General features: G+C 38.0%; 1 protein-coding gene across 8 annotated transcripts in view; it reads right to left on the bottom strand.

The window, feature by feature from the left end:
* The window catches only part of IFT80 (intraflagellar transport 80), a 137,347-nt gene that overhangs the window by 71,107 nt on the left and 48,902 nt on the right, over positions 1-17,338 (bottom strand). For all 8 annotated transcript variants that reach the window (XM_062212421.1, XM_062212412.1, XM_062212395.1 and 5 more), the window contains 2 exons: positions 14,880-14,969; positions 13,639-13,776 (listed from right to left, as the gene is read on the bottom strand). In XM_062212421.1, the coding sequence (XP_062068405.1) occupies positions 13,639-13,776; positions 14,880-14,969 (228 nt within the window). The remainder of the gene's footprint in view (positions 1-13,638; positions 13,777-14,879; positions 14,970-17,338) is intronic.

The raw sequence follows: 17,338 nt of genomic DNA, 5'->3' as shown, positions 1-17,338 counted from the left end.
ATTTTCAGTTACTCAGCCACAGTGAAGAAGTTTACTTAGACCAATTTAGTTTCATCAAAATAAATTCATACATATCTGAATTTTACCATTATCCTTTTCCTTCTCTGTTCTCCCACAATAATTACAACCCTTACCATTAAATCACTACATTATTTAATTATCTGTTTATATCATAGTACTCTAAATAGAGGATTAGTTACTTCTGGAAAACAGCTATGGTTGTTATTCTTGGAGTAGCCAGGAAAGCACACAGAAATTATCACACATAAATATTTCTTGAAGAAATGAAGAAATGAGACTGTGTCCATAAGTAAGCCTTTTTCTTTCTTTTTTTAACAGGCAGAGTTAGACAGTGAGAGATAGAGAGAAAGGTCTTCCTTCTGTCGGTTCACCCCCAAATGGCCGCCATGCTGCACTGATCCGAAGCCAGGAGCCAGGTGCTTCTCCTGGTCTCCCACGCGAGTGCAGGGCCCAAGCACTTGGGCCATCCTCCACTGCCTTCCCAGGCCACAGCAGAGAGCTGGACTGGAAGAGGAGCAACCGAGACAGAACCTGGCACCCCAACCGGGACTAGAACCCGGGGTGCCGGCGCCGCGGGCGGAGGATTGCCAAGTGAGCTGCGGCGCCAGCCAGCAATCCTTTCTTCTCAGAGCTAAATCATGATTTTAAACAAACTAGATTCTTAAAATTAAAAACAAGTCCAGAGAACAAATTAAAAGCCAGAGATTTGAAAGATATCCCTGTATCTTTATAACCAATTCCCCTTTTTATATAATGATTTCTTCTTCAATTTACATCAACTTATAGTTGAAGAATGAAGAATAAATGTGAAGTCATAGGATTGGCCACTATTCTCCAGTAATGCTGGAGATTTTCCCATTTCTGGCATACCATGTGCAGTGTTGTTTCTTCTTATATAACATACTTACATTTAAAAATAAACAACACACTAATATTCATAAGAGGAAGCAAGCAGGATGTCCAATGTCCATGGAAAAGCTATTATAGAATCATGGAGCTGAAAAGAGGGAGGTGATCATTTAGCTCAGCAATTTATTTTGTAGATGAGGAGCCTAAAGTCTCAGAAGAGGCCTTCAACTTTATTTTCATGCTGTCCGAAAGGCAGAGAGACGCATTCAGACAGAAAGATCCTCCACCCTCTGGCTCACTCCCCAAAAGGCCCATAGCTTTTTAAACTCACCACTGGAGTCGACTTCAGGAGACTATAAACATGCCAGTGCTACCACAGTAAATTAAAATGATCACATCGACAGAGCAATCAATATAGAGAATGTTATAAAGTGTTTACCTATCAAAGTTTCACTTATCCTACTGGAGGAAGAGATCAGATTTGTTTTTCATTCTGTCAAATTATTTTTGCATGCAGGATATTTGCTAACAAGGAATTAAAAATGAGTAAATAAAAGATACGACTCAACTTTTAAAACTATCTCCCCAATGCCAAACTCACTCTTTTGTATATAAATACACTACATTGAAAGAATTCCCCAGAAGTATAATCTCTAATGAAGATCAATGATTTCAATTCATAAAGTTGTATGAGAAGCTTTCACAAAGTTCGTGGAAATATGTATTATGAAAAAACTATGCAAAAAAACTTTCAAAATGTTTTGTGCCAACATAAACTTATCTTTAATTACATTTTCCACAAACTTTCTTGAAGTACTTTTATATATATATATAAATTAAGCTTAAGTGGAGGAGAAAATAGCTGCAGTGTTTCTTACATTTCTTTGAGGCACACAAACCCATTTTTAAAATCAATATTCTCTCTCATATATTATCATGAATTAGAATATTATAGATTGTATTAAATAATGTTTAACTGACAATAAAAAGTTACATATGGCAGTGAGACCACTTACTGCAGATAATGAATCACTGCAATTATTATAATTAATTGAATGAAAGGATAAAGCCTTTTTTATTATAGTGACTAACTGAATATTCAAAGACAGGGAAAACAAGAATCACAAAAAATTAACTCTTATACAAGCAACAGCACCACCTGCTGATAAATAAAAGCAATAATGTCAGTCAATTAAAAATGAGACCAAATATAAACTCAAATCATTTCCCTTGAATTCCATTCTACTTAAGCTAGTGTAATTCATTAATATTTTCTGTATATTTATTTATTTATAATAATGTAAACTTTTTGCCTTAAACATATTTTCCTTATATACTTGAATCATGCATTTCTTAAAAATCAAAGGTAAAAATAAAATTATGGAATCTAGGAGATAACTATTGTATTATGGCCTTTATTTTTATTCTGTAAGTAATTCACTTGTCCATAATTTATTTTACTTACCAGCCAGTAGCATATGTTTAGTTGGTACATTTATTTTGATATTCCCTGATCACCTGACCTAAAATAACGCCATTCTCTTTTCTCAGGTTAACACTCACTACCACTTAACATACTATATATTTGCTTCATTTCTCTGTTCCTTTATAATCTTTCATCTACTAGAATGAAAAACTCTTCGTCAAGAGCAGGGAATTTACCTTGTTTATTGTTCTTTAACAACTAGGGCAAATACCTACCACATAATAAACTCCCAATAAATGTTTATGAAGGGATTAATGAATGCAAAAATAAATGAACAGATGAATATGCAATATATTTTTATACTTCCTTGAGATATAAGACCTATCTCAAAAGTTTTAAGGCTCTTGATAAATTTTGCCAAGTTAACACTTGAGAAAAGTTATACCAATTAATGCTCCCAGCAATGCTCTATAAGGAGGCTCATTTTCTCATTTTTCTGATTAGTGGGGAATGGCATTGAACTGTGATTTTGATTCATATAAAGCTCATTACTAAAGAGACCACATTTTTTAGGTTAGGGTTATTTATATTTTTATTAATTACTTTTCATTTATATTAGGTCTCTCTTTAATAATTTCAATATCTTTTTGCTATTTTCTATTTATTCAGATCATGTCTGCTTTTCTTTAGCTCTTTGAACACATTTTAAGAGAACTGTTAGAGTCTTTGTCTAACAGATACAATACTGAACTTCCTCAGAGACAGTTTCTGACAAATTTTTGTTCTGTAAATGGGCCATATTTTCCTATTTCTTAGAACATCTTTGCAATTGTGGTTGATAACTATACATTTTAATTATCATAATGTGGCAACTCTGGAAATCTAATTCTCCCTCAGGCGCCAAGCCTTTTATTGTTACTTGTTGAGGGCTGCAGACATTATTTGTTTAGTGATTTTTTTCTGTCTTTACAAAGGCCATTCTTTTCACATATTCTTTTCACTGAGGTCTCCATTTTGTAATTTCAGTAATCAGTCAGTGACCTGAGAGAGCCTCAGGTGGCCATAGGTAGTCACTATCTTTATACGTTTCCAACAGATACCATCTAAAAAGCTATTCCAGCTCCAAGAGATTTCCAGGGGGAAGCAAAGCAATGATAGTCCTTCAGGGGACCATGAAAGGTAAAAATGTACAATTTGGGGAACCACAACTTTTTCATGACACTGTCCATATATCATTCCCCTTGGCACCAGCAAGGTACACCAGAACTCAGTGCTGTCATTACTATAGTTGCTGCCAAGCAGGGAACAAGAAATAGGCAGCAAAGCAAAAACATCACAATACCTTCTTACCAAAACTTTAGTATAATCTTTCCTCATTAAGTACTTCCCTAGTGGCTAGCAGGGTTTTTTGCTTGCTTGTTTGTTTTTAATTAGATTCCAGGGCCCTGAAAAAGTTGAGTATGATATTTTTTGCCAATAATGCTTGCTTCAATGGAGGGACCAATTCTTGTAGCTGCCTACTTCACCATTTTCTGTGACATCATCCCTCCTGTGCTCATTTTTACTGAAGAAAATTTAAAGACCCTTATTGTCTCTGTACAAGTGATACATGTCATTTAAAAAGGCTAATCACACTATACAAAATGATATAATGAAGAGGGAAAAGACGACTCCACTGCTTTCTTAGTTCAGCAAATTAAATTTCTGAAACCTGGGACCAGCGCTGCGAAGTAGCAAGTAAAGCTGCCGCCTGCAGTGCTGGCATCCCATGTGGGCACCGGTTCAAGTCCCAGTTGCTCCACTTTCCATCCAGTTCTCTGCTATGACCTGGGAAAGCAGTAGAAGATGGCCCAAGTGCTTGGGCCCCTGCACCCATGTGGGAGACCCAGAAGAAGCTCCTGGCTCTTGGCTTCGGATTGGCACAGCTCCAGCCGTTGCAGCCAACTGGGGAGTGAACCACAGAGGGAAGACCTCTCTCTCTCTCTCTCTCTCTCTCTCTCTCTCTCTCTCTCTCTCACCTTTCTCTGTAACTCTGACTTTCAAATAAGTAAATAAATCTTTAAAAAATGCATTCATTAAATAAAATCTTTAAAAAAATTAAATTAAAATACCTATTCAGTCTCCTGTTCATGCACATTTAATTCATTTCTAAGTTTTACAGTTATAACAGTACTGGCTGGCCGGCGCCGCGGCTCACTAGGCTAATCCTCCGCCTTGCGGCGCCGGCACACCGGGTTCTAGTCCCGGTTGGGGCACCGATCCTATCCCGGTTGCCTCTCTTCCAGGCCAGCTCTCTGCTGTGGCCAGGGAGTGCAGTGGAGGATGGCCCAAGTCCTTGGGCCCTGCACCCCATGGGAGACCAGGATAAACACCTGGCTCCTGCCATCGGATCAGTGCGGTGCGCCGGCCGCAGCGCGCCTACCACGGCGGCCATTGGAGGGTGAACCAGCAGCAAAGGAAGACCTTTCTCTCTGTCTCTCTCTCACTGTCCACTCTGCCTGTTTAAAAATAAAAAAATAAAAAAAAAAGTTATAACAGTACTATAATGAAAATTATTATACATATAGTTTGTGTCCTTGTACATGATTTCTTCAAAATCCTTAAAACTGGGGTTATTGCATCAAAGGATATGTACTTCTGATATTGGAATATTTATTATCAGAATCCCCTTCAAAAAAACTTGAATCAGTCCACATTCTCACTAACAATGTATAAACAAAGGGGTTCATTTCCTTGGTTTCAACTGAAACCAAGGTTACTGTTAATCTTTTCAATTTGGTAAAATTTTTATTAAAATATTTTATTTATTTACTTCCTTGTTTTATATTTTTAAGATAAACATCCTTTCATGTTTTATTGGTTATTTGCATTTGTTTATGAACTGACTCTTTATGCCTTTCGGCTATCTTACTGGATAATTTCCTGAACAGTGAATCTCAAACAAGCAACTCTTCTACTCTACTCCACTTTACTTCTCAAATGTGCAGAGCTTATTCGTAGAAACTCATGCTCAATGACTTAAAATAAACTTTTGATATGTAAGGAATGACGGCAGACAGCTGCTATCACACCAGCCTTCTCACAGATAACACCTATACATTCCAGACAAAACACAAAAACAACTATTTGAAGACTGGAGAGCAATCAAAAGCAAGCAGACAGCCACTTTGGAAACTGTTTGGCAGTTTCTCAAAAGGTTAAACATAGTTACTATTTGTACCAGTTATCCCACTGCTAAGTATATACCTAGGAGAAACTGAAATATCTGAGGGTACTTCAAAAAGTTTGTGGAAAATGGAATTGAGATAGTTTTATTTCTGTGCAAAAAATTTTAAATCTTTACCTAATATATACTAAACTGATCTTCTGTATACAAAGAGAATTGAAAATGAATCTTTACATGAATGGAAGGGGAAAGGGAGCGGGAAAGGGGAGGGTTGCGGGTGGGAGGGAAGTTATGGGAGGGGGGAAGCCATTGTAACCCATAAGCTGTACTTTGGAAATTTATATTCATTAAATAAAAGTTTAATAAAAAAAAATAAAAAAAATAAATAAAAAGAACAGGTATCAAAAAAAAATTTTAAATCCATGCATACATATACCCACACAAATTTTATACAAAAATCATAAAAGCATTATTTACAATAACTAAAATTTGAAACAACCCCAAACTCCATCAATGATAAATGGAAAATAAAATATATCCATACAACAGAATAAAATGTCTATAAAAAAGAATGAAGTACTGATACATGGATAAACCTTGAAAACCTGCTTACCAAAAGCAATCAGTTGCAAAAGACTATGTAATATATTAGTTCATTTACATAAAGTGTCTAGAATAGATATATCCCTAGAAAAAGAAAATAGATTAGTGGTTACCAGGGGCTGGGAGTAATAATGTAAGGAGGAATGGAATTGATAGCTACTGAGTATGTGATTTTTTTTTGATGAGGAGGAAAATATTCTAAAATTAGAGTACAGTGATGATTGCATAACTATGTATACAGAGTAAAAAAAAAAAGAATAGATTGTGTATTTTAAATTGGTAAGATGTACAAAATGTGAATTATATTTCAGTGAAGTTGCTTTTTGAAAAGCAGCCTGAAACTTAAGAAAATTCAACAGTTGAAAGAAGAGAACATTACTGACATAGGAGACAGAGCCTAAAGTTTAAATTCAGACAAGTTAACATTAACACATAGACTCCAATTAGTGCTCTTTTTAAAAAGTCTTCTTCACTGGTATGGAAAGGCAAAGAGATATATAGAGAAACTGAGACAGACAAATAGAGATCTGCTGGTTCACACCCAAAATACCTACAACATCTGGGGCTCGGCCAGGTTGAAGCCAGGAGATCAGAACTCAATCTGGGTTTCCCCTTTGGGTGGCAGGGACCCAACCACTTCAGCCATCACCTGCTGCCTCCCAGGCGCACATTAGCAGGTTGCTGGATCAGGAGTGTAATCCAAGTACTCCAATGTGGGATTCAAGCAACCCAAGCAGTACCTTAACCACTAAACCAAATGTTCACCCCGAAATCAAGGTCATTAGAGAAGTTTAACAGAACCCAGAGCCTCTCTTATGTACTATTCACAACATTCAGAGTACAAGCTAAAATTACTAAGACAAAAGAAAAACAATACAGGAGAACAGTCAATCAATGATAAGATGCCAGAATTAGTAGACCATGATTTTCAAAGTAGCTATTATAATCAAAATTTTAATGAAAAACATATTCTTGAATATATAATAACAGGTAAAATCTTAGCAGAGAAACAGGAACTATGAAAAAATAATCAAGTACAAATTCTAGAATTGAACAATATCTGGGGGCTGGCACTGTGATGCAGCAGGTTAATGCCCCAGCCTACAGCACAGGCATCCCATATGGGCACCGGTTTGAGTCCCGACTGCTCTACTTCCCTTCCAGCTCCCTGCTAATGCGCCTGAGAAAGCAGCAGCAGATGACCCTAGTCCTTGGGCCCCTGCATTCAGGTGGGAAACCAGGAAGAAGCTCCTGGCTCTCAGCTTCTGATCACCTCAGCTCTGGCTGTTGTGGCCATTTGGAGAGTGAACCAGTGGATGGAAGACCCCCTACACTACTCCATAACCGTCTTTCAAATAAATAAAATAAATCTTAAAAAAAGAAAATATCTGAAATTAAAATTCACTGGACAGGTTCATGAGAACATTAAAGATAATCGAAGAAAGATATATAAACTCAATGTACATGAAAGAGTAAATCAACTGGGGCCGGCACTGTGGTGTAGCAGGTAAAGCCACTGCCTGCAGTGTCAGCATCCCATATGGGGGCTGGTTCAAGTCCCAGCTGCTCCACTTCCTATCCAGATCTCTGCTGTGGCCTGGGAAAGCAGTAGAAGATGGTCCAAGTGCTTGGGCTTCTGCACCCACATGGGAGACCTGAAAGAAGCTCCTGGCTCCTGGCTTCAGACTGGTTGTGGCTGTTGTGGCCATCTGGGGAGTGAACCAGCGGATGGAAGACCTCTCTCTCTCTCTCTCTCTCTCTCTCTCTCTCTCTCTCTCTCTCTCTCCTCTGCTTCTCCTTCTCTCTCTGTGTAACTCTGACTTTCAAATAAATAATAAATAAATCTTTTTAAAAAAGAATAAATCAATCAAAAATAAACTCAATATAGAGCAACAGAAAGTTTTTCAGTTGGGGTGTGAGCATTTAGCATAGTGGTGAAGATACTGCTTGGGATGCCTGTATCCCATCTCACAGTACAAGTTCAAGTCCCAGCTCCATTTCTGATTCCAGCTTCCTGCTAATGCATATTCTCGAAGGCAGGGGTAATGGCTCAAGTAGCTGCCTCCCTGCTACTCATGTGGAAGACCCCGACTGAGTTCCTAGCTTCTTCTTTGTCCTGGCCCAGTCCCAACTGTTGTGGGCATATGGTCAGTAAAGATGGGAGGTCTCTGTCTGTCTTCATCTGTCTCTCTGCCTTTCAAATAAAATAAACAATTTTAAAAGAAATTACCCAATTGGAAAAACTGGGGAAACAAAGCTCAAAGAAATAGGAATAGGGTCTTGTTGACCTGTGAGACAATACTAAGAGGTCCAAAAATTTTGTAATGGACTTCTAAAAAGGGAGGGAAAATAAAATGGAGATAAAATATTACTTTAAAAAATAATGGTAGGGGGCCTGCACTGTGGCATAGCGGGTAAAGTTGCCGCCTACAGTGCCGGAATCCCATATGGGCACTGGTTCAAAACCCAGCTGCTCCACATCTGATCCAACTCTCTGCTATGGCCTGGGAAAGCAGTAGAAGATGACCCAAGTCCTTGGGCCCCTGCACCCATGTGGGAAACCTGGAGGAAGCTCCTGGCTCCTGAGCTGAAGACTAGATAAGCAGATCAGAACAGCACTGCAGCAGTGAACCATAGTTTCCAAAAATGAGCTAAAACATGAGTTCTGAACCAACAGAAGATGTAAATAAGAACTAGAGTCTTGTATCAGCTTAGTGAGAACCTGTCTCTGCTTCTCTCTCTCTCTCTCTCCCTCCCCCTCTAAAAGACTTTTAAAAAAATGTAAATTTATTTTCATGCAAAAATATTTTGAAATCAGTGCATGAGGACCCTGGGAGGCAATAGTAATGGCTCAAGTAATTGAGTTCCTGCCACTCACAAAGGAGGACAGGATTTTGTTCCTGACTCTTAGCTCCAGCCTTGGCCAGCCATAGTCATGCCAAGCATTTGGGGAATGAACCCATAGATGGGACATCTCTCTCTAATAAATAAATATTTAAGTACATTTTTGAAAAATTTATGGAAAATGTATATTTTGAAAAAATAATGCATGGATTTAAAAAAAAGTGTGCCAAAATAAACTTGTATTTTAATTCATTTTTTCCAGAAATTATCTGAATCACCTTCACATGTAAGTGTGTATCTGTATGTGTGTGTGTCTATATATTTCTATGAACTGTTCTAGGGATGTAATTTAATTAAATTAAACAATTGACAATGTATAAAGGGAGACATTACCAGATTAACAAAATCCTTGCAAAAAGAAACAAATGGATTGTGTTCCAAATGTATTTTATGAAAATATACATGGCAGAAAATGAAAGAAAACACCCACTGATAATTCAATGAACAAAACTAAGGGCTCCAACAGTATTTACTTGTTATTCTGAAAGAATCAGTTTAGAAAATTAGGAGACAATATCATCACACATATTATTCATATACTGTTAACATTTTCCCCATATCAAAATGCTAGAAATATCCCCCAAAGTAATTTGTCAATGAAGCAGATGCTGAGGAGAATCAGAAGACTAGATGACAGAAATTTTTTTTAAATCTCTTCAATTAAACTATTCTTTTAGTATCACCTCATTATAGTTAAATATTTCACCATCAAAATTGAAGTATTTTTTGACCCGTAGGTTAAGCATTGTCTCTTTCAGAACTCAGAAGGAATATCAAACATCGCATATATTTAAGTCTTCCTTCAAGTGTGATCCAAGGACAATTGACATAAGGACGCCTAGGCCCCACTGTCCTGAGACCGATTCAACACATTGCAAGTAGCAACACCCAGATGATTCTTGCAAGTATTGAAATTTGGGTAACTTACAAGTATAATAAATGAACAAGGTATCTAATAAAACTACATCACACAAAGCCAGAATAATTTATACTGTGAGAGGGCATTATGCTCAGGCCAGCACTCAAACAGTAAGGTACTGGAATGGAAACTGGACTTATTATTCTTGACTCTTCTCACTTTTTTTTAATTATTTTTTTTTAAATTATTTGACAGGTAGAGTTATAGACAGTGAGAGAGAAAGGTCTTCCTCCTGTTGGTTCACTCCCCAAATGGCTGCTACAGCCGGCACTGTGCCAATCTGAAGCCAGGAGCCAGGTGCTTCTTCCCGGTCTCCCATGTGGGTGCAGGGTCCCAAGCACTTGGGCCATCCTCTACTGCCCTCCAGGGCCACAGCAGAGAGCTGGACTGGAACAGGAGCAACCAGGACTAGAACCCGGTGCCCATATGGCATGCCATCGCCACAGGCGGAGGATTAACCAAGTGAGCCACGGCGCCGGCCGACTCTTCTCACTCTTACAGCAAGGATTTATCTCCTGAATTTGTCCATTTCTTTCCATCTCTACTGCTACTCCCTATTATTCACACCAAAATTATCATGTTCTTGTATGATTACAACAGCCTGCTTCCAATCTATCTATCTTCATGCTGACCTCAGAATATACTTCCCTCAAAATGCCAAATTTCAAGAGGTCACTATCTAAAATGCTTCAATGACTTTCCATTGCCCTCATGGTATGATGTAAACTACTATAGCTGGATGTTTAATTTTTCAATATACTAAAATTCTTTTTCTTTCTTACTCTAGTCCCTCTCGAATACCACTGTTCCTATGACATCAAACCAATATTTTCAGTATTTGAATACTAGCATGCTACTACCCACCACCCATAGCTCACCACTAACATGCTGGTTTTTCAACTTCACTGTTTGAGCTGCTCAAAGGAAGTTTTATACTGGATACTCATACAGTAAAACTGATCCGTGTGGAGTTTCTCTGGTTTCAGGTAGTAAAGATTAGGAACTCAACACACTCACCTCTTTTATACCTCACATTAATCCCTAAGGGAGCTCGATGAAAACAAATCTTAAATTATTGAAATCTAGATACTTTTACATGTCAAATATAGATCTGGTCTGAGAATATCTTTTCTGTCAAGTTCCTGGTACTATCCCATGGAAATTCTTATTGAATTTGCACATACGCATTTATACTCTGCTGTACAAGAAGCTCCTTTTGCCTGCAACTCTCTTCCCCCAACCTGTCTCCTCAGAGAACTACTAATCCTTGCAGTCTCAGCTCTCTAAACAATGGCCTGTAGGCACAGCTATGTTCGGCAGTTAGCCACACCTTCACAGGGCATGTACCAAACAAACCTCCTGTAGAGCATTACCACACTGTACTGCAAATAGAAGTCTCACAGGCTGATTCTCTACTAGACTTCCAACAACCTGAGTGAAAGTCCATACCTCTTTTTTATATTTCTATTTCCAGTTTCTAGAACACTGTCTGATGAGTAGTATATACTTAAAGCCTCTTGAATATGGGAATATATATTAAAATGTAGTCTCAGGTTTCCAAAAAATTATCACTATGTATTCATTCTATTTAGTTTACTGTTCCAGAATTAAACATTATTTAAAAAATGATGTGGTATTTAATGAAGTAATTATTTAATTCAGTTATCTAGATCAATTTAATCCTCTAAATTTTAAAAAATATCTTGATTAAAATGGCACATTAAAATTATAATCAAATTGACTTATTATGAACATCAACTATGTTCTATAGATAATAAAGAATCATTAAACTATAACATCTTTTTTTTTTTTTTTTTTTTTGACAGGCAGAGTGGATAGTGAGAGAGAGAGACAGAGAGAAAGGTCTTCCTTTTTGCCGTTGGTTCACCCTCCAATGGCCGCTGCGGCCGGCTCATCGCGCTGATCCGAAGCCAGGAGCCAGGTGCTTCTCCTGGTCTCCCATGCGGGTGCAGGGCCCAAGGACTTGGGCCATCCTCCACTGCCTTCCCGGGCCATAGCAGAGGGCTGGCCTGGAAGAGGGGCAACCGGACAGAATCCGGCGCCCCAACCGGGACTAGAATCCAGTGTGCCAGCGCCACAAGGTGGAGGATTAGCCTGTTAAGTCACAGCGCCAGCCTAAACTATAAAATCTTAAAAACTAGGGGGTAAAGAATAGTATATATGAAATTAAGATGGAGAAAATAAGAGTATAAATATTATAAAAATGAGACTACATATTATATGGAATTAGAATTATTGATAGAAAATGTTCCTAGTGATGAGATGATCTGATCTAACATCCTGCTATAACTGAGAAAAAAAGAGACCTAGCTAAGATATAGTAGGAAAATACATAAACAGGAGCCAGTATTGTGGTGCAGCAGGTTAAGCCTTCCCTGCAATGCCAGGATCCCATGTGAGCACCAGTTCCTGGCTGTTCAACTCCCAATCCAGCTCCCTGCTAATGTGTCTCGGAAAGCAGTAGAAGATGGCCCAAGTACATGGGCCCCTGCACCCATGGAGGAGACCTGGACAAAGCTCTGGCTTCTGACTTAGACCTGGCGCAGCCCATTGAGGTCTTTTGGAAAGTGAACTAGGAGATCTAAGATCTCTCTGTCTCTCCCTCTCTCTCTGTAACTCTGCCTTTCAAACAAATACATAAATCTTAAAAAAAAAAAAAAAAAAGAGCAAACTTTAGGCTGTCTATAGTCATGTGAAAGGAACTCAAACATGAGATGGACTTTAAAAAATGGGTAGAATTCAGTACATGTAAGATAGAGGTAAGAATATTCCACAAAAAGAGAAGTTGGGTGAGGATTTGAGTTAGGAGTCAGTAAAGGTTTGTGAGCCAGTGTTCAGCCTGATTAGAACACACACACAAATCAGGGAGCTACAGAGAAAACAACTGTATGGATTATATCGTACCTGATTTCAGAGAGTTTCTAAAGTCAGACAGAGGACTTCATATTTCATATGAAAGAAGACAAGTAACCAGAAAACCTAATAGATCATTTATAACTAGAAAGCTTTCAAAATTCTGAAGCTAACTACCTTATTTTGAATTTGAGGAAAATAAGCCATAAAACAAATATGTGATTTCCTCATAATTAAGAATAGTATGAAATAGTCCATTCAACCTTTTTCTGCCACATAATACTCTTGCATTGGGGGCATTTCAACAGAACAACCCACTCTTCAATAACAATGGGTAGATGCTGTTGTGCTTGGCTGGCTGCTTGCCTACATTTAACATGGTATGTAGAAGGAAGGCATATTCTCTGAGGAGGAAAAATTCTCAGATCTATTCAAATATGAATTGTTAACAAAGAGATATCCTTTGGTTTAACAATGACCATTTTAAATTTTACTATTAATTCCTTATGAAAAAGATGCAAAAAAAATTTTGTATAAAATATACTGACAGTAAAAAAGAAAAAAGTTGAATTCTGAACTCTCCAAATTGAAAGGGCATATATTTTAATATTTTAACCACTTAGTTATCCTTTATACCAATGCTCAAAATAAGTATTTCCAGAAAGACAAATAGTAGTGAACACGCCCTTTCTTGAGATGTAAAGTTTGTTTTGTCCCATAAATCTGGAATTGATTGAACCAACCTATTAAAAAGAAAAATCAGAGTCAGTCAAATCCATTCACTGAAATGATTTTTTTGAAGACTGAGAACCATGTGTATTGTATATTACCATATTTATGACAGTACATCTGTGATTGCTCGCCACCGTAACTTACCCCGGTTTTATCACATAAGCGTAATGTATGAAACGATCCAACAGCAAATAAGTCTCCATCTGGAGCCCAGGCAACCGAGGTAATAGGATGCTCATGAGGTTGTGAATTGTATAGTAGGCGGCCATAACTATCCCATACCTACAAAAGCAAATTTTAAAAACTCCTTTATAACAGTCACCACATTATTCCAAACAAGTTTGTGCTCCAAATTAAACTAAATAAAGATTTAGGAATCATCACTTTTTAAGATTAGCAATTAAATGTTTTTACTCACACAAGGGGTGGGGGGTGAAGGTATATTCCTTGAAACCTAAATATCTCAGAATGAAAATATTTCACAAGTGTCATAATTTTCAGATTTTACTAAATCTGTAATTAAACATAAAAGCTCTTTAAATCCTCTTAAATTTAATAGTAAGCTTTAGAGATTTTTTTTAATTTTTTTTAAGTTTTTTTATTTTTTGACAGGCAGAGTTAGACAGTGAGAGAGAGAGACAGAGAAAGAGAGACAGAGAGAAAGGTCTTCCTTCCATTGGTTCACTCCCCTAATGGCCGCTCTGGCCGGTGCTGCGCCAATCCGAAGCCAGGAGCCAGGTGCTTCCTCCCCGTCTCCCACACGGGTACAGGGACCCAAGCACTTGGGCCATCCTCCGCTGCCCTCCCGGGCCACAGCAGAGAGCTGGACTGGAAGAGGAGCAACTAGGACTAATACCCGGCACCCCAACTGGGACTAGAACCCAGGGTGCCGGCGCCACAGGCGGAGGATTAGCCAAGTGAGTCACGGCGCCGGCCGAGATGTTTAGTATTTTGATTAAAACTTTTTCAGCCAAAAAAGGGCTATGAACTTTCTCTAAATATATTTTAATAAAATTACTTGTAACTATAGTTACATAAGTCTTGTTCTTCTGCACAAATCATTTTGATCTGAAGCTCTCCAGGAAGCATAAACCAGTAGTGTTGATCTTAAAAACTGATATGAACTGATTTAAACTGAGTCACTAAAATTAGGGGTTATAGTAACATTGCTACTTATGAAATAAAATTCTGTAAGTGAATAATTTTGTATTTTTTAATGCAGCACTTTAAAATATCACTTAAAATTGTAATATAATTTGTTAAATCATTAGAGTTAAAAGACAGTATTAAAGTAAAAGACTGAAAGAAATTGTTACATGCTAAAAACTTTTCACCCAAATTTAATTCTTTCAACAAGGTGATAAATCTAAGTAAACACTACATACCTTATATTTACAGTCTTCACCAGCAGATAAAATAAGATCATTGACTGAGTTCCAATCTACTTTCAAAATAATGCCATCATGAGCTTTCCACTGTGAGAAAATAAAAGATGTTAATCATAACTTTAAAAGCACTAAAAGATAAGACATTTTGCTTCTTTCTAATCACTCTCTTACCATCTCTTCAGGGATTCCTATATTTTTTTCAAAGTCACTGTGCAATACCTCATTTACTTGTGCCATTTCTAATTTATGCTAATGAAAGCACCTAGCACCATGACATCTACCACATAGCTTACATCCTTATGAATTTCTCAGTTGCTTGACTTCCAGATGGAAAATCGCTTGATGTTGAACTATTTCAAGCTTGATATTTCTGTGATAATGTTGGAATTAACATGTTATCCACTTCAAAACATCAGCTGAATCAAATCTTGCTATCGCCTTTGTCAGTTGATCCCAGTACTGATACTGCAGTCACGCATGTTCACTAATTCTTCTCTTTTTCCTTTTTACTGCAAGAATACCTTCTTTAACACTCTTTCATTCTTTTCTGCTTATTCCCTTTCACTCTTTTTACCTACATATGTCTGGTTCATAACTTCACTACTTTGAGAATCTTCTGCTTCATTTACCATTTAAGAAAAAGATGTCTTTCATTGATGAGTATATTATACACACACACATACACACACATATTTACACACATGTGTGTGCAGGAGAATCTTTAAAAAGTTCATGGAACATGTGTTATGAAAAAAAACTAAGCACTGGGGCCAGCACTGTGGCGTAGTGGGTTAAGCTGTTGCCTGCAGTACAGGTGTCCCATATGGGCGCCAGTTCAAGACCCAGCTGTTCCTCTTCCTGTCCAGCTCTCTGCTATGGCCTGGGAAAGCAGTAGAAGATGGCCCAAGCCCTTGGGCCCCTGTACCCATGTGGGAGACCAGGAAGAAGCTCCTGGCTCCTGGTTTCGGATCGGCCCAGCTCCAGCCATTGCTGCCAACTGGGGAGTGAACCAAAGGATGGAAGACTCTCTCTCTCTCTCCCTCTCTCTCTCTCTCTCTCTCTCTCTGCCTCTCCTTCTCTCTGTGCGAAACTCTGACTTTCAAATAAAATAAATAAGTCTTTAAAAAGAAAAAGGAAAAAAAAAAACTAAGCATTGTTTTGCACCAAAATGAACTTATCTTTTATTTACTTATATATTTACATTTTATTTCAAAGGCACAGTTGTGGTGGGTGGTTACATATGTTGGTTGACCCCCTAAATGGCTGCAAACACAGCAGCTTGTAACTCCATCTGTGTCTCCCTTTGGTTGGCATGGGCCTAAGCACTTGGGTCATCTTCTGGTGCTTTCCCCAGGCCATTAGCAGGGAACTGGATTGGAAGTGGAGCAGCCAAGACTTGAGCCACAGCCCATATGGGGTGCTGGCATTGCAGCTTAATCCACTATGCCACAATGTCAGCCCCTGAACTTATCTTTTAATTCAATTTTTTCCTCATAAAATGCATATGTGAATATATGTAATTCACCCAGTAATTGACAATCTACAAAGAAAGCATGAAGGTCTTCATCTTAAACGTAATTCATATACTCTTTAACTATCATGATGCATGGAATTAAAAGCTACCATAGACAGAATAATATAACTAAAAAGAATTAACTTTCCTCAAAACCTTTAACTTATATTTTAATGTCTGAGTCAATTAACCCTATATCAAAGGATGATAGAGTTTTAATGAATTTCCATAAAGACCTTTCCCAATCCATTATTCTTTAAAAAAAAAAAAAGTTTATTCATTTGAAAGGCAGAGCAATAGAGAGAGTGTATGTGGGGAGGAAGGGGAGATGGGGGAGAGAGAGAGAGATTCCATCTTCTGGTTCACTCCCCAAATGGCAGCAACAGCCAGGTCTGGGACACACAGAAGCCAGGAACCAGGAATTCCACCCTGGTCTCTCACATGTGTGGAAAGGGCCTTCCATTGCCTTCCCAATCTCTTATTCTTAATATATACAGGATAAAATATTAAATTCAGGTCAACTAAGCTCCAAGAATAAGCAACAACCCATAGTTTGCTTTATACAAAATATACAAAACTAAACATTTCAAAAATAAATGTTTCAAAATACATGTTAGAAAGCAGTAATTCTGGGGTGCCCATTACCATTGTGGTTAAGACTCTACTTCAGATGCCCATGTCCCATATCCGAGTGTCTGAGTTCAAGTCTTAGCTCCACTCTCAATTCTACATTTCTGCAAATGTACATCCTGGGCAGCAGCAAGCAAAGTCTGAAATACTTGGGTCCTTACCACCCATCTGGGAGATCCAGACTGGGTCACCTTCCGCAGCTTTCCTAGGTGCATTAGCGGGAGCTGGATTGAAAGTAGAGTACCCAGGACTCTTAAACTACAATTTAGGATGTCAACTTGCATATTGAATATAACAGATAATTTTCTATTGG

Source organism: Lepus europaeus, chromosome 2 (genome assembly GCF_033115175.1).
Source record: "Lepus europaeus isolate LE1 chromosome 2, mLepTim1.pri, whole genome shotgun sequence".
Classification (NCBI taxonomy): domain Eukaryota; kingdom Metazoa; phylum Chordata; class Mammalia; order Lagomorpha; family Leporidae; genus Lepus; species Lepus europaeus.
This window is presented reverse-complemented; position numbering and strand designations above follow the sequence as displayed.